The sequence below is a fragment of the Dermacentor variabilis genome, chromosome 2 (assembly GCF_050947875.1).
Source record: "Dermacentor variabilis isolate Ectoservices chromosome 2, ASM5094787v1, whole genome shotgun sequence".
Lineage (NCBI taxonomy): Eukaryota > Metazoa > Arthropoda > Arachnida > Ixodida > Ixodidae > Dermacentor > Dermacentor variabilis.
This window is the reverse complement of record NC_134569.1, coordinates 269,339,669-269,357,997: the sequence shown is the minus strand read 5'-3', so window position 1 is coordinate 269,357,997 and position 18,329 is coordinate 269,339,669. Positions and strand designations below refer to the sequence as shown.

At 47.1% G+C, this 18,329-nt stretch overlaps 1 protein-coding gene across 8 annotated transcripts in view; it reads left to right on the top strand.

Moving 5' to 3' along the window:
- LOC142573293 (very long-chain specific acyl-CoA dehydrogenase, mitochondrial-like) overlaps positions 1-18,329 on the top strand; it is a 291,200-nt gene that overhangs the window by 116,591 nt on the left and 156,280 nt on the right. For 7 of the 8 annotated variants that reach the window (XM_075682934.1, XM_075682931.1, XM_075682932.1 and 4 more), the window contains one exon: positions 12,067-12,198. The exons of the other annotated variant lie outside the window; for it this stretch is intronic. In XM_075682934.1, coding sequence (XP_075539049.1) covers positions 12,067-12,198 — 132 coding nt within the window. The remainder of the gene's footprint in view (positions 1-12,066; positions 12,199-18,329) is intronic. 8 annotated transcript variants of the gene reach the window in all.

The following is an 18,329-nucleotide window of genomic DNA, read 5'->3' as shown; positions in this document are numbered from 1 at the left end:
ATCAACGGTACATTCCGAATTACTCGCAAATGACAAGTCCATTAACGGGCGCCCTCCGAAAGGGAGCACCAAGTAGCGTACACTGGGCTAAGGACAAAGAGAACGCTTTCCAAAGTTTGAAAATGCTATTGGTTTCTCGTCCTGTGCTTCGCACGCCAGACTACACAAAGGAATTTATAGTTCAATGCGACGCAAGCGACAGAATTGTGGGCGTGGTACTTAGTCAGGTCGGCGACGATAACGAGGAGCATCCTATCCTTTATGCCAGCCGTAAACTAAATGTAAGAGAGGAAGCCTACAGCGCTTCAGAGAAGGAATGCGGTTGTTTAGTTTGGGCCGCCCAGAAGTTGTGTTGCTTGTACGGAGCGAAGTTCATCTTCGAGACCGACCACTGTCCTCTGACGTGGCTCAATCAAATGTCACACAAAAATGGCCGCTTGCTTCGATGGAGTCTCACTCTCCAAGAGTACAACTGCTCCGTTAGATATAAGAAGGGAAAGTTGCAGAGCAATGCAGATGGTTTGAGCAGGCTAATTTGAATTCTGCATTTAGGGATACCGCCTAAATTTTTTGGTTGTTATTGTTAATTTTGTTAAGCCAAGAAGATCCCGTCTCATTTAGCAGGACTCCCTCCGTGATTGCTCAATTTGTCAGCACGAAATTCCTTCAGAAATTGGCGTAGCAAAATGCGGCATTTGTTGTTTCTGCACTTATGTTTTTTTTTTAAAGCCTAATGGGCCTAAAGTGAGATCCAAGATACGTCATCTTGGCGCAGAGCCGTGTTGTGGGGTTCGTTTTACAGTTGCCTGTCCTTGTTGAACGTTTTGGGGCGGTGTCATCATTTCTCAGCTGATCGCTGCAAGCCAAGGCATCCCCCTAGCCACCAGCCATTCTCTTCCTGCCCAGCGTTTGTCAGCACTGGCCAGTCGAGGTTTTCCAGGCCATGGAGGAGCTGTTACGAACGGCCTGCAGAGGTACCGAGCTACAAAATTCTCCCAGCCCACCGCAGCTGCGTGACTGGTGATCTTCGGGGAAGTGACCGTTGGAAAGGCGCTGGCATGTCTACGGCGGCGACTCGCTTTGAAAGGACGACAATATGTCAGTCCCCAGCTCATTGGCGCCATCATGTCTGCTGCGATGACTCACTTTGTAAGGACCACAATGCGCCGCGTCCTCAACCGAACGACGCCAAGATCTCTAGACGCAGTCGGCGGAGCAATTATTGTTAGTGTGTACACCGACACCATCACAGTCCGTTTGGAGCAGGGAAGCTCCAGGAAGATGTTTTGCGATGCCGTCTCATGCAGCTTAGAAGTCGTCAGTCAATGGACAGATGTGGCAGCCACTGTCTTCGGAGTCAACTCTGGGATAAAGAGGCACCTGCTCGGGGCAGCACCATGTCTGTGAGAACCCTCTCACCTTGGTATGGTCAGTGAAACCTGTGTGGAAGTCAGTGTGTAAACGCTTCCCTTCAACGGCAGGTCGGCTATGATGACTTTGGACACTCTGAATTGGTCGATAGTGAACGGTTGTTTTCCCTCCCCTAGGGATCTAGGGAGCACAGAGGGTTTATAAGCAGCGGTTGCGCGACTACTGAGTGTGCATTCCTTTTTCAGTCATGCTAGACTGATCAACTGTAACATTCTCATGTAGATACTGTAAATAAATCCCATGTTCCACGTTCTCAATGAGAACAAATCTCTCTCTTCAACAACATCCTCACTCAGCGTGGATGAGTTGGACGACGGCATGGGCCAGCTACCATCTATTTCCTGCCCGACCCCAATCATTACAGTACCAGCCGATCCTGATTCCAAGTGCAGCCATCATTAAGCTTGTAGGTGTCTTGGCCACATTGGTCAACAATGGTGAATGGGCTTGAGTAGGTCAAAGCGCCCTTAGGCACATGACCTGGAAACCCGACTCGAACCGATTGACCCGTTGTTAATGGAGAATGCTTCGCAGCTTGTCACCGGTCAATGTAGGACTTACTTGCTTGTTGCTTTTGTGCTACACTGCTGGGGACGGCTTTCATCACTGTGTGCGGGTATTGGAAAATATGATCACCTGGCCTTCCTACAAGATCAAGTTTTGTTCTGGGATGATGGCCGTGAAGAACGGCGGAAGGCTTCGCACCTGTTGTGGCATGCGGCTTGAAACGGTAGACTCTGAGGTAGTCGGTAATAGCTTCCTTCAAAGGCTGACGCTCCCATGTACAGACTTGAACGTACTCTTTGAGTACCTGATTAAACCTTTCTATTTGACCGTTGGCTTGCGGATGGTAGACTGCCGAATATGCATGGGGGATGCCGCATTCCGTAAGAAAACTGTCAAACTCAGACTGTAAATGGAAGACCGTGGTCACTCACAATCTCGTCAGGATATCCTTCCCTGCTGAAGATGCTTCGCAGAAAGGAGATCACTGTTGCGGTAGTCACTTTCGCCGAGAAACAAACCTCTGGCCACTTGCTGAAATAATGACTGTAATGGTGAAACAGCAGTCTGCAGGCACATTGGAAAAAAGGCTCACGATATCGATTCCTAGCTTCTGCCATGGTGCCGATGGGAATGCAACTGACTGCAGGGGTGGTGTCACCGGTTTTGCAGACCTGTCAACTGATTAGCATACCCCGCAAGGTGCAATCAATTGTTCTACCTGCTTGCACATAGCAGGCCACCAGTATTGTTCACGGAGTCGCTGCTTTGACCTTGTTATTCCCTGATGGGACTCGTGGGCTGTGACAAGAAGCCGTGCTACAAGGGACGATGGTACGAGTTTGTATCCATGAAGCAGGAGGTCTCCAACGACTGAGAGCTCAGTCCGCACCCGGTAGAACGAAACTACCTTGGGAGGCAACATCTTCACTGCAGGCCATCCCGACGTCGCTCACTTTATGGCTGTTTGAAGCAGAGGGTCCTGCATTGTTTGAACGAAAAACTCCGCATGAGTAACGCAAGTTGAGGCAACACAAACGCTCTCCTTTCTCTTTTCCTCCTCCACAAGACCTGGGAGGGCCATCCTTGAAAGAGCATCAGCAACAGTATTCCTGTCACCCTTCTGGAATTCAATAGTAAAGTTGTATGCCATCAGCCTGGCGTGCCACCTTGCAATCCGGAACAGAAGTTGACCTACTCCTTTTGTACTCAAGATTGTGACCAGAGCCTAGTGGTTGGTGCACAATGTGAATGGGCGACCCCAAAGGTATACTCTCCAATGTTCGCATGCCCACAAACAAGCTAGGGCCGGCAAGCCTGTGAGAAGCAAAAGCAATCGTTACAAGCTCATCATTTCTTGTCTGCTGCAGCACTGCTCCCAAACCAATAGACGAGGCATCTGTAGTGACAATAATGTCACCCGCAAGATCAAATACAGTCTACTCCCGTTAATACGAAGTTCACGGGGACCGCAAGAAACTTTGAAATAAACGAACTTCCAATTAAGCACAAAACACAAAAAACAGCACTTTATTTGTGGCAAAATCGAGTATTTTCTCTAAGAAAAATAGTCGGTCATCTTGCTTTGCTTCTTCTTGCTGAATCGCGCTGCTTAAAGAAAGTTCTGCAGGCTGTAGATGTGGCGGAACGCTTCTTCCGCGTTACCTTCAGCGGCAAAGAAGCGCTCCGCGAGAGCAAGGCCCGCAGCTACATCGGCAGCCTTAGGTTGCGGCTCGCCTTCAACGTCATCGTCGCTTTCCTGGGTCGCTTCCTGGGGCCGAATAATCTCTACAATTTCGCTATCCGTCAGCGCACCGCACGTTTCGACCGCCTTGTCTACGGCGACGTAATCTTCAAAATTGACGTCCCCTAGAGCATCACCAAAATCAGTGCCGTTAAGCTCGCTTGTTGACGCTTTCTCCGCTGAAATTTCAGAGGCATCCTCCGAAGAAGCTGCCACAAAACCGCAAGCCCTGAAGCAGTTTGCGATTGTTTCTTGCTTCACACGATCCCATGCTCGTGCCAACATGTGGATGGCACTAAGCAGGCTCACCTCGTACTTTGTGGAGCTATCCATACACAAAATCATGCGCTCGAGGAGGTGCTGCTTGTACAGGACTTTAACATTCTTGATGATGCCTTGGTCCATTGGCTGCAAAACAGCCGTTGTGTTTGCAGTCAAAAATGCGAGGCGTATTGCACTCAAGGCTGGCACATTCACGTGAGCACTGCAGTGATCGACAAGGAACAACACCTTGCGGTTCGAAGCAGCAAACTTGCGGTCCAATTTTCTTATCCAGCTCTTGAAGATTTCGGCCGTCATCAACGCTTTTTTGTTCGCCTCATAGTCCACAGGCAGCGTCTTCACGCCTTTAAAACATCTCGGCTTCGCGGCTTTCCCGATCACAAGTAACCGACATCGTTCCGTGCCAGTCATATTTGCCGCGATCAGCACCGACACTCTCTCCTTGCTGCGTTTGCCCCCAGCACAGTCGTCATCCTTGAATGTCAGGGTCTTCTCTGGTAGAAGCCGATAGAAGAGTGCAGTCTCATCTGCATTGAAGATGTCTTCCGGTCTGTATTCGGCGAGATATTCACGCAGCTTTCCGTCCTTCCACGTGGCGCATGTTTCCTGGTTAACGGACGCCTTTTCACCACACACGCTCTTGAAAACCAGGTCATGGCGATCTTTAAAGCGCGTCAGCAATCCATCTGACGAAACGAAGTCATAGATCCCCAACATTGCTGCAAGTGTTCGGGCTTTCATCGCAACGATGTCTCCGCTGAGAGGAAGTTTGTTGCTCCTGGCCTCCCTAATCCAAACCAGCAGAGCCTTCTCCAACTCTGGGTAAGCGCCGGTGCGCATTCGCTTCCGAGAAGTCTTGAACTTGTCGTTCTCAAATGCATCCATTATTGTGCGCTTGTTCTTGATGTAGTTAGAGAGCGTGTTCGGCTTGGTCCCGTACTTCCGCGCTATGTCTTGTTTGGCGGTCCCTTCTCAACTTCCTTCAAAACCTCGACTTTCGTTGCCAGGTCGAGCGTGCGATAAGAGCCACGGTTTGCCATGGCTATAAACTGCGCGACTAGGTACAGTCAATTCCGAATCACTCGTGGAACAACCTAGCCTACGAGCTTCCCGCACAAAGGCGCTCGACATACGCTACGCACGCTGCAAGACTAATCTCGCACAATCTCGCCACTGCCAGTATGCAGCGCTGCGTGCACCTATGGCACCCGCGTGGCCTCCGCAATCAACTCCGGCGGGAGCCGCTTCGCCTCCCACCGGAGTTGATCGCGGAGGCCACGGCAGCCGTAGCAATGAATAATCGCGCCACTCCAAGAAGGATGGCGTTGCGGGCGGCTGCGGTTGCGATGACACCAACGCGGAGCACGGAGCTGTTACAACACTTGAAAAATTGCACATTCTACCAAAGAATGACGGTCACCTCGAGGATCCCGGCTGAAAATTAACTTCCAATTAAACAATATTACAGGATGAGGACTTCGAATTATCGAGTGATTTCTTCTATAGGATTACATGCAAAACTGACGGGACCAGCACTTCACTTCTAATTAACCGAAAATTCCAATTAAGCGGCTTCGAATTATCGGGAGTCGACTGTATCTGTAAAGACCTTGTAGCCCAGGAAGTTTTCAGCTGCTCGAAACAAACTTGTCTTGCATCATTCCAAGTCAATGGGGTATTCTTACGCAGCAACTTGTGAAGAGGCTCGACAAGCATACTCAGGCACAAACTTGGCGTAATAGCCCATCATGCCCAAGAAGGAGCATAAAGTTTGTGTGTAACTCCAATTTTCTACTGTCTATGGTTCATTCTAACTATGAAAAAATGACATCATCATTCGCTGCTATAAAACTGTGGAATGGTTTACCCGTCAGCATTAAATCTTCATCCTTTCATACATTTAGTCATGCCCTTAAGCTGTTTTATATGTGTAAGTAAGTTTACGTCATTCATTACTCTACATTTATCATTTGTATGTATTGACTGTTCTTTTTTTATGCACTATAGGCTTGTATACATTCGATTTGTTTTCATTGAACTTGTTTTTCTATGTTGTATTTTTGCAATTGTGTTTGTTTGTTTTTGTTAGCTTGCTCTTCTTTAATACATCTCTACAGTGTTCTTATTAACCGAGGGTCCCGTTGCAGTCTTTGACTTTGGGACCCTCGTCTGTATATTGTCTCTTACCAATTCATCGTATTTAAAGAATAATAAACTGAAACTGAACTAAAAGCACCAATATCTATTGGTGCCAGTGCAGCCTCGATGGCGTTAATGTTACTTTGTAAAGGGCGTATCCCCTTGTGACTGATCCTGCGACCATGGAAGTCTATTTCTTGTACACTGAAAATGAATTCGTCTTTAAGCTTCAATCCAGACTTTGCAATCAAGTGAAAGACTTGTTTCACATTCTCGTAGTGTTCCTTACGTGTGCTTCCATACACAAGGACATCAACGATGTAGCACAAAGTGCTTTAGCAGTTCTACGAAATAGTGACCATCATTTTCTGAAAGGCAAACGGTGCCAACGCAAGGCCAAAGCAGGCTTTTTTGAATCTGTATAATCCACTATCGGTGATGAAAGTAGTCAATTCTCTGCTTTCAGGACTTAGCAGGACTTGGTGATAGGCAGCTGCTAAATCAGTCATGGAAAAATACCTTGCACCGTGAAGTTTGTGCAATAGTTCTTCCATGTGTGGCAGTGGAAATTTGTCAACAACAATCGCTTTGTTTGGTACGCACAGGTCGACATAAATTCTTATCTTGCTGTTTTTCTTTGCAACTACTACAATTGGTGATACCCATTCAGATGCATCAACCTTTTCTGTGACATCATGCTCAAGGCGCTGCAGCTCTTCACTTACCGGATCTCGCACCAAAAATGGCATGCTCCGTAACTTAGCAGCGACAGGCGTGATTCCTTCTCTTATCTTGACCTTATGAATAAAATTTTTTGCCAGACCTAACTTTCCATCAAACAAGTGCAAAAATTGACAAAAAAGTTCTGGATCAAGGCCTTGTGGCGCTTGCATAATGTGGGTGCATTGCAATGACATACCGTTGATGTGCAGCTGCTGTACTTGGATGGCATCGATGCCGAGGATGTCAGTGGCATCATTGACGATGTAGAAAAGTATGTCGGCATGTCAACCCTGGAAGACAACTGGTGCTGTCAAACACTCCTCTGTGCTTATCCTGCGCCTAGAAAAACCGTAAAGTGAAGCTGACGTCGGCTGCATGGAAAGGCATTTCAACCTTGAATACAGAATACAGGTGGACAGAATCGAGACAGCAGAGCCCGTGTCTATGAGGAAATGTACGGGTACATCTTGCATGAGGACTTAGATGTGTGTTCCTGCTTTGCTCGACCGCGAGAGAAACAAGACATTGAGATCACCGGATGTACTGCAGGTATCGACTTCTCGGACCGCGAAGGCCCGCTCGTTTGGCAGGCCGCTCTTACAGACACGCTGAAAATGTCCTTGTTCACTGCATTTGCTGCATATTTTATTCTGCGCCTTGCATTTCTTTTTACCTGCAAGATACTGCGAAGACCCACAATGAAAACAAGACTTGTGCTGCTGCTGTAGCAGTAATTGGGATTCTGTACGAGATGGAATCAGACATTTTTGCACCTTTTGAATGCTCGCAGCCGATGACTCCAGCTTAAGCGAGTATTTCATAGGTTCTTCAATATTGTTCGCAGTAGCCAGCGCACGTTCAAGAGTAGGCGAAGTGCTTTCTAGAAGTAGGCATTTCTGAAGAACATGGTTTCTCATTTTTGCTGCAAGTTGGTCACGATTGAAATCGTCAATTTGCTCACCGAAGTCGTAACTCAATGCCAGCTCGCTCAATGCCATGACGAACACTGCTGCGGTCTCCCCAGGCAGTTGGATGCGCTGCCTGAACCTATGCCACTCCATGATGACGTTCGTTTTAGAAGTGAAGTAAACATCCAATGTAGCCACTGCTGCATCGTACTCGTCGCTCGTGCCGCCTTTATCTTTTTCCTGTGCATGCGGCATCAACGGTTTCTTCTTTGGCAATGCGTAGTACAAGCATTGTCCTTCAGTACCCAAACAGTGCAGTAGTAAGCTTTACGATGCGCAGTTGGGTGGGTGTCGCTCCCTGATGCCAGGAGATAATTCTTGAAAAGGCCAAAGAATGCGTCCAAGGAATGGCAGGCTTCCCGGGCGTCAGCAGGAACTTGGGTGGCTGATGTAGGCTCATTTCTTCTGCTTTCGGTCATTTCAACCCTCGTCGCCAACTGTTGTACCTGCTGTCGTGCCCTGCCCGACTACGCTGTGGGTGCCGGAGAACCGCGAAGTGCGAACTGCCCAGGCGTACCTCGAACAAAACTCTTCTTTATTAGTCTGTGATGAGCATATGTATACAAATGCATGCATCAGCTGACGTGATAAGATGCGTGCCTAGCGCCATCTAGGTTGTATAATAACGCAACTACTGAATGCCACACATCTGGTGCATGAGAGGATGGTGGGGAGGCAGTTTGGTCTTCACAGAGGGAAGTGGCACAGACAGTAGGAATGTACCACAGTAAAAGTCCTGTGGTCCCAGCAGGTGTATGCGTTATTTAATGGAAGCAAACTCATTAATTCGGACGTATTTCGCTGCACACCAGTTAATTTGGGCAACTCTGGGAGCTTGCTGAGGGCCACAAATGTGTGACGCAAAAGTGGCGCTAGCATCTAAGCGAAATGAGGCGGTGGAGTCTGCAGTGCCATAGTCATGAGCAGAAATCATTCGTGGGCAGAAACGCATCGTGCCTATTTTTGACTTTATAGCTGTTATTCTTGCATTTATCACCACGCACGACACCTCGTCAACTCCATGCCTTCATAACTGCATATAGTTGCCATCCATGATTGCGTCGATAGCAGCCGCAATTTAGTCCGCAGTGGTTGCAACAAAGAGTAGTTTTATTGCGACCCTGGCCATGTCATCCACGTGCCTTCCCTTCATAACTACATAGTCGCCATTTATGATTGCGTCGATATCGGCCACAGTATCGATCGCAGTGGTTACGACAAACTATACTTTCATTTTGACTGGGTGCATGCGGACGTGTGCCTTTAGATGCATAGTCGCCATTCGTGATCGTGTTGATAGTGACCATAGTTTCATGTGCAGCATTTGTGGCAAACAGTATTTTCATTTGGCTTAGCTCAATGGCTGCATGTGTAATGTCACAGGCACGGCGAAACCTGTCGGGGATGAAGAGCACTGCTTTGTCGCGATCTGTTGGCGACCAGCTAATTGGTGAAAAAATAACCGAGATCTTTGCACATTAGTAAAAAGCATGTCAGGTTGGAGACGTGCACTGCAACAGCGCTGTGAAGTAAGTAGCGAGGCCTTTGCCACTCCGAGCACTACTCAGTCATGAGATGATGAGAATTGCAGCTTCTGCACTGCTATTGTAGAAAATATAAACTGGACTTGCCGATTTCTTCAGTAAACAAAAGCATGTTGCTGTCGTAAGCATTTGTTTGTTTTCTTGATACTCTCGATAATTCAACATTTGGGTAATTCTGACATTTTTTTTAGTTCCGTGGAATCTGAATTAACGAGGTTTTGCCGTATATTTATTACTTCCCCGATTGTTTATGGTGGCTGTTGTCAAATACTGTTGGCTCGAAGAACTGATGGCAATAACTGTCTTGCAGTTGGACCTTGATTCTCTATCCTTGAAACCTTAAGTGAATGCAATTGAATAAATTTGACTGTTGCATGCATCTCAGCCCATGCACACCACATTCTACTTGTTTGTGGAAAAGTAAAGACATCCTAGCATGTGAAAAGCCCAGCCTCCAAGATATAGCACGCCACGCTCTGGCAACACATAGCAACAGTGGAACGCCGCATGATTGGAGGCCATGCAAAACTGTTGCATATACAGAGCTAGCTTTACTGCGGTGCTCTAAGAGTTGGACAGCACTCAATAAAGACAAGCTTTGCACCATGTGCGGATGCGCGACTCTCACACGTCCCCAGATATGTTGTTTTTTCCGCATGTGTCGCTTCTCCTGGTAATCCAGCTTCATGTAACTTAGTGCCGGCGGTGGTCAGTCGAGCTGCAGCGCATTACGAGAAATGGTGAGAGTGTGGCGCTGCTAGTGCCACCTTACCACGGAGGGGTTGGTTGAGTGTGACAGGGCTCTTCCTTTTTGGGCTCCTGGTCTGCAAGTGGTGCGTACATTTTGCATGTGCGCCGATCCCTGCTTCTCCGAGACCGTCTCGCGCGACCTACACTGGAATGGACAAACACGATTGTTCGAACGCACGACCGTTCACGTGACCATAAATGCGAGTGACCAGGCGTTGGTGTTCCGCATGGGGCAAACACATTCGCTTGCTATCCAGTCGCAGTGATTCAGACTTCCGCGATTTGTTGCACGCCCATCGCCATGTTTTGTGGATAGCAATTCGGCTAGCAAGCATTAGTATATAAAAGGCACAATAAATGCCCTTGCAATACTGTGTTGTCGTACCTTTGTCCCAAGAGCATGGGTGAAAATCCCACAACCTTGCTTTCCGACATGGTTTTAGTACTGCACACTATTAACGTGCCACTGCACTATATAAAGCTATCAAAGTGTCCAGCATAGTAGCAGCTCATCAGCCATAAACTAGCTCAAACGAAAACATCCGCGTATTCTCCTGCTGCACCTTATTGTACAAGAACTTCATCCCAGGTCTGTTGCCTCTCATTGACAACATACAGGATGTCTGCAAAGACGTTTGCAGCTTTCTCCAATGTGCTGAGGAGACCTTCCAGCTCACCTGAACACGTGTCGAACAACAACACACAGATATTCGACATTATGACCTACGTCATCGTGCCCAAGAGTGCGTGCCCAGTGACCATGTTATGTAGTATGGACACTGTTTCCCTTCTGCAGTCTGAATGAGAGGCTGCTTCATTGCTACTTCAAATCCTATGAGGTCACCTTGGGATTCAGGCCACTCTGTTAGGAAGTTGTTTCTCATGGAGCAACACAGTGCCAAAGTTTTCTAGGTATACTTTGTGGCGCAAAATACATTTCTTGAAAAGGGACAAAAGAAAGGGAGACAGTGAACACTGTCTCCCTTTCTTCTGTCCCTTTTCAAGAAATGTATTTTGCGCCACAAAGTATACCTAGGAAATCTAAGCACCAACTTGCCCAAGAAGAAGTCCTTTTAGTGCCAAAGTCATCACGCATGACCGGAAGTTGTCCTTGTCTTGCGCCTGAAGAAGTTTTTTTAGCGTTACCGGACTCTGTGCTGACCGCCACCTTCGCCACCAATTTCTTGTTGTGTTTTTGTTGTAGCACAGCGATGTGCTAGCAATGTCTGATCGTTCATGCAGCCTGAAAGCTGTCATGCTTTTACCTATATGGCTCATCTGATACATTTTATGTGCATGCTCAAAAGATGTTGGTGGCAGTTATAAAGAACAAATGAGTGGTCCAACATTCAACTCGACGCCTTTGCTTGCTGCTTTCACCGCCACCGAGTTGTTTGATTTGTTTACAGCCACAACTTCACCCGATAAGCTATTTCATTTTATTTATTTATTTATTTATTTATTTGTATACCCTCAAGACCCAGAGGGCATTACGAGGGGGTGGGTACAATGCCAATACAAAACAAAAGAATAAAAAGAAATTACAGGAAAAAACAACATTAGTTTGCAGCTACACCAGTAAGTGTTCAGTAAGTATTGCTGATCTACACTTTTATTCTACCTGGGAGCCTGCATAATGCCACTACTATGTGACGCTGTTCTCTTACTCTGAGGGACGCATCTCTCCTATACTTTCACTTTTACAGCATTGTGAGAATATTTGTTTTCCGCAACTGGCTGCTTGGATGTATCTAGTGATGCTTAGTACAGGTCATCATTTAAAGAGAGGGCATTGCACTCTATGCAGGTGGCTTGGTTTAGGTGTTGCTTGAAATGTCTGAAGCAAGCAGGTTCATTGTGGATTTTGTAAATTATGGTTGAACTCATGACATAGCTAGTTTTGCCTTGGTGCAGATGAAAATGCAGTTGGTAGGCTTTGTGTTGTGTCAACTGTGGACCACTTCTCGGTGGTGCCGTGCAGTCGATTGGCTTCAAAGGCATCCTGCTCTTTGGCACTGAGGAGCAGAAGCGCAAGTACCTACCCGGCCTGGCCGCTGGTGAGCAGCTGGCTGCCTACTGCCTCACTGAGCCTGGGAGTGGATCAGATGCAATGGTTAGTCCTGTTACTCAACCTGCACCACATGTCAATTTATGCACATCAGTGAGTGTGTAATGGTATCTACTCAGAGGACCAAAGTAGTTCCAAAAGAGCTGGTAAGTTGCTGTCATGGTTGCTTTTGTGGCTCTAGAGTGATTGCACGAGAGATCAAACATACGTGTCTGCTTGATATTTTTCTTTTGCCTGTCTTTTTTTAAATATGAATGATCCGTACTGACTAGCTCACACCCAAACCATTCTGAGACTGTTTTTTTTATATGTCATGTAGGAAATTCGAACTGCGCGGAACCAAAAGTTTTATTTGCAAAAGGTGTTCCCAGCAAGGCGAAAAAATATTTGGTGTGAGTGTCTTCCTACTGCATACCACAATATTTTCCGATTTCAAATCCGGTGAAATGCAAACTAAGAACGTTGTGTCAAACCTTTTCTGCTCATTTTAATGCACTTCACAGTAAATTAGCTCCATGCATTTTTTGTGCCATCCGAAAAAAAAAATGTAAGAAAATTCCAAACATGGCCCGAATCAGAAAAATTTTGTAACTTTGATGCGTCTTGGCGCGATTTCTATTGCACGCAAACTTGTCAAAAGTGTCATAGAATGTTCTCTTTGCAACATTTATGCAAAATATTTTTTACCTACATAAAACATAAGAGAAGAAAAAAAGTAGGTAAATGAACAAGTTTTTTCAAACTCATGTTCAAAAATATTAAATAAAAAGAACCAATTTTGAAAATCCAAGAAAATTCGAAAAATCCAATTTTTGAAAAAATGCTGGATGGAAGTCTGCTTATGTTGGGGCAAAATGTGGTGCTATAATATTGCTACGGAACAGCCGCCACAGTGTGGCTGCACTGAGGAGACGAAAACAATGTGTGTGCCCGTTTGTTATAGCGTCGCCATTTTGTGCTCCGTGAGCTTCCCTGTAAATAAATTGTAAATAGTATTTGGCTTCAGCTTCACGTAACATTAATTTGGTGGAGGTGGACGTTCCCCGTACCCGTCATGGAGCTTCTCAGCTGTCGCAACGGCGACAATGCAACTTCGGCTCCTGCTGGCGGTGCTTCATCTACGCAAGCGTCTCCGCCTGCAGCCCCGACCTACGTCGCCGTTTCCCCACCTCGGGATCCTGGTGTTTTCAACGGAGTCGGCAGTCCTGATGTTGACGACTGGCTTCGCTTATACGAACGTGTCAGCACCAGTCACAGGTGGGATCCGACTATTATGCTTGCCAACATGCTTCTCTACCTCGACGGAGCTCCGTTGGCGTGGTTCCAGACTCACGAAGAGGAGATCTCGAGCTGGGATCTCTTCAAAGACAAGCTACGCGACCCTTTTGGCAATCCGTTTGGTCGACAAGTCAATGCCAAGAAAGCCCTTGCCACACGTGTACATACGTCTACCGAGTCCTACGTGTCGTACATTCTCGTCGTCTTGGCCCTTTGTGCCAAGGCTGACCCGAACATGACTGAGGACGATAAGGTTAATCACGTCCCCAAAGGCATTGCTGACGACGCCTTCAATTTACTGGTGTTTACGAGCGTCACCAGCATCGATACGATCCTCAAGGAGTGCCGCCGTCTCGAGCATGCTAAAAGCCGCCGGGTATCCCAGCACATCACGCGACTTCCCAACACAGCTGCTACGTCATCCTGTGACAACCTCTTCCACCAGCCGTCGCGATGTGACAACTTGACCCGCATCATTCGTCGGGAGGTTGAAGCGGCACAACCGGCGGCCCCTTCATTCCCATTACCTGATCATTCTCCAGTGACAATCTCCTTGATCCAGGCCGTCGTCCGTCAAGAGTTGTCCAACGTCGGCCTGCAATCCATTCGTTCCGTACGCTCGGAACCTTTGTCTCCACGCACGTCCCCACCACGCTCTTCTTACTCCTTTTATGGACAGCACAACCCCTCCTAATGGCGAACCGTGGACGACAAGCCGATCTGTTTTAACTGCCAACGCATTGGACATGTCGCTCGCCACTGCCGCAGCTGTTGGACTTCTCCGACGTCCTATTATCCTGATTACCCCCTTCGTCTCTCTAGTGTATCCTTTTCCTTAGCCACTTCTACGCCCGCTCCATCATCTGACCCTGCGACACCTTTGACACGACCCCGGTACTTCCGCTCGCCTTCTCCCTCCCGCCGCCAATCTCGCTCGCCTCTGTCACGCCATGCTCCTTCTCCGACCTACTCGCCGCACCCCCGACCGGAAAACTAGATAGTGCAGCTTCTGGAGGTGAAGCTGCATTGACGACATTGGCACGAAATCCTTGCTTCTCCTTACCCACGAACAAGAATCTTTTGGACGTTCTCGTCGACAATGTTCCTGTGTGCGCGTTGATTGACACCAGGGCGCATGTGTCCATTATGAGCGCTGCTCTTCGCCGTCGGCTCAAGAAAGTTCTGACGCCTGTCCCGAACCGAGTTGTACAAGTCGCTGACGGAGAGACTGTCACTATTGCTGACATGTGTTCTGCCCGACTCACCATTGCTGAGAGACACACCGTCGTTCTCTTCACCGTCATCGAGCATTGCCCTCATGAACTCATTCTCGGTCTGGATTTTCTTGCCAATCATTCTGCCCTCATTGACTGTTCGGCCGGCTCACTTCGCCTTAACTTGCCTCTTCTTGCCGACCCTGTGGACCCGCCTCAAGCCATCTGAGCTGCATGGATTTTATTCGCCTACCGCCTCACTCTGTGACACACGTTGACTTGTTGTCCTCACCAGCTGTACCTGACGGCAATTACGTGGCCGCACCAATTCCGGCCGTTATGCTTACACATGGTGTTACCGTGCCGCACACTGTGCTGAAAATTACTGGCAACCACACCTGCCTTCCACTTGTCAATTTCGTGCTAACCGTGCAAGTTCTGCCTCAAGGGATCCTTGGCTATGATTAGCGCTTTGCAGGATGATGAGGTTGAGCCATTCACAGTGGAAGATCGTTACAGCTCAGCCCATACCGTGGCGTCATCGCACAGTACTGACGTCGACATTAAGAAGATGGTTTTCTCTAACCTTACACCTGCTCAAGCTGAAGCTCTTTGCCGCGTTCTTGAAGGCTCTCGCGATATTTTTGACTTTGACAATAGACCCTAAGGTCAAACATCCATCGTGACCCATTGCATAAATACTGGCGATGCGAACCCTATTCACCGACGTCCATACCGTGTTTCTGCGTCGGAATGAGCTGTTATCCAACAGGAAGTCAAAAAGATGCTTGCAAAGGACATTATCGAGCCTTCCTGTAGTCCTTGGACATCTCCGGTCATACTTGTATAAAAGAAGGATGGAACGTGGTGCTTTTGTGTAGATTATCGCCACCTGAACAAAATCACAAAAAAGGACGTGTGCCCTTTGCCGCGTGTTGATGACGCTCTAGACTGCCTGTACAGTGCTACCTTTTTTTCTACTATCGACTTACGGTCCGGCTACTGGCAGATATCCATCGATGACGTGGACTGAGAGAAGACTGCATTTGTTTCCCCTGACGGCCTTTATCAGTTCAAGGTGATGCCTTTCGGTCTCTGTAACGCGTCCGCCACCTTTGAACGAATGATGGACTCTTTGCTTCAGGGGTTCAAGTGGTCCACCTGTTTGTGCTATCTGGACGGCGTCATCGTTTATTCGCCCACATTCGACACGCATCTAGACCGTCTTTCAGCGATTCTTGACGTGTTCCACTGTGCCGGTCTCCAGTTGAACTCGTCGAATCCGAATCTGAAGAAACAGTCCTCCGCCTGTGCCGTGATCACTTAGACTTATCCATTGACCCCAAAGAAATTGAAAGGGTTCACCGTCTCGGGCACCATTTTCCTAACCGCATTCGAACCATAATAGTCAAATTTACATTTTATATAACCAAGGAGCTGATTCTTTCAAACGGCCGTAAGTTAAAAGGCACCGATTACAGCATAGGGGGGACTTTTCACGCCCTGTCCGAGAAGTGAAGCACCTTGTAAAGTTTGCCAAAGCTACTAACACTAAATTTTCCTTGCGCTACAAAACTGTATCGGCACTAAACGTTATGCATTCGACGAGTCATCACAATCTGTGCATGAAATCTCATAGCATACGACTTATCGCCACGCTACTAATCTTCCTTGTAAAAGCCTTGGCGGTAAACTGCCAAATCTTTCTTTTTCTATTATCTTTACCAACATACGTAGCTTCCTCCCAAAGCATGAACACATTTGTAATCTTGTTTCTTCATCTGCCAGCAATATACTCGTACTAACAGAAACGTGGCTAACAGACGACGTCACCGATCCGGAAGTTTTGGCTGATTTGCCGCAATTTAACGTTTTTCGCAAGGACCGCAAGAGCTCACGAGGAGGAGGTGTTCTTATTGCCACTAACCAGCTGTTGCCTTGTTCTGTTATTAACATCCAATCGGAGCTTGAAATACTATGGGTAATCTGTCGTTCTGTACCACAAATCGTCATACTAGGTGCCTGCTACAGACCCCCCTCCAGTAATCCAATCTTTTCTTCACAGTTAAACGATAGTCTGAATCAAATAACTGGCAAATATCCCAACGCGCGCATTATTCTTTCTGGTGATTTTAATTACCCCTCCATTGACTGGCTGAACCTAACACCAACAGGCAACACCGAAATAACTAACTTTGTTGACGTTTCTTTGAATTTCAATCTCACCCAGTTAGTAACTGAACCCACACGAGTCACGCATGAATCCTCCAACATCTTTGACCTTATACTAACTAATCACCCAGAAAGTTTATCATCACTTACCTCTGCGAAATCAGTGACCACAAAGTTTTACACGCTACTTTCACCATCACCCCTGAATCGCGTCAAACTTTCCGCAAAACAATTTGCCTCTATGACAGAGGGAATTACGAAGAAATTAATAATCACCTGACGGCGTCACTTCCAAACTTTGAAACGGGTTTCGATGATCGATCCCTGGAGGATAATTGGCTTACTTTCAAAACTAAAATTGCTGAACTCACCGCGAATTTTATTCCCACCATCACATTTCGTGTAAGTTGCAACAAACCATGGTTTTCAAAGCTCTTGAAGACACTCGAGAACAAAAAGAAGAGACGTCCGTGCAGCAAAACGCAACCCAAGTGCATGCGCCTGGAAGAAATATTACACAGCCGAATCAACATACCTGCAATCTATCCATAATGCCAAACGCGATTTTTTCCAAACTGACCTCCCCAAGATCCTAACAAATAACCCAAGGAAGTTCTGGAAAGTACTAAATCCTCAACAGGCTCCGATCATCACACTAGCTAACCCACTTGGCGAGATGACAAGTGACATTGACTGTGCGAAGATTTTTAACACTGCTTTCTCATCCATCTTCACACACGAAACCAATATGCCACTTTCTGCCGCAACTACCAACCTAAGTTTGCCTATGCCTTCAATCATGTTTTCTGCGCACGGCATTATATGTATTATAGCAAATATCAAGATGTCATCTTCAGCGGGTGCTGATGAAATCACCCCCAAGTTCCTCAAAAATACTGGCTATGCTTCCGCACCGTATCTATCAAAACTTTTTGCACAATCACTTTCCACAGGTAGCATTCCCAGCAATTGGAAGCTGGGTAAGGTTGTTCTGGTCTTCAAATCAGGTAAAAAAGAATCACCCCTTAACTACCGCCCCATCTCTTTAACAACCGTGCCGTGCAAAATCATGGAACATGTCATTTATTCCCACATAATGAACTTTCTTGACTCTATTAATTTTTTTCATCCTGCTGAACATGGCTTCCGTAAAAACCTATCCTGTGATACACAATTGGCTATTTTCATCCATGACTTGCATATGAACCTTGACTGTAACCTTCAAACTGATGCAATATTCCTGGACTTTGCGAAAGCGTTTGACAAAGTACAGTCAACGACTGAATTTTCGGACGCCCAAATTTTCGGACATGCCTGATATTTCGGACGTCTTCGCGGTACCGCCGCGAGCCCCATAGAATCAATGTATAAGGACATCTGAAGTTTCGGACGCTCGAACCCCCCGCCGTCCAATTTTCCGGACTTTTTGACGGACGGAAGGTCTTTTGGCTCCTCGCGCAGCGTCCTTGCGAAGGAAATCCACTTGCAGCCGAAGCATATCACCGCTTTGAA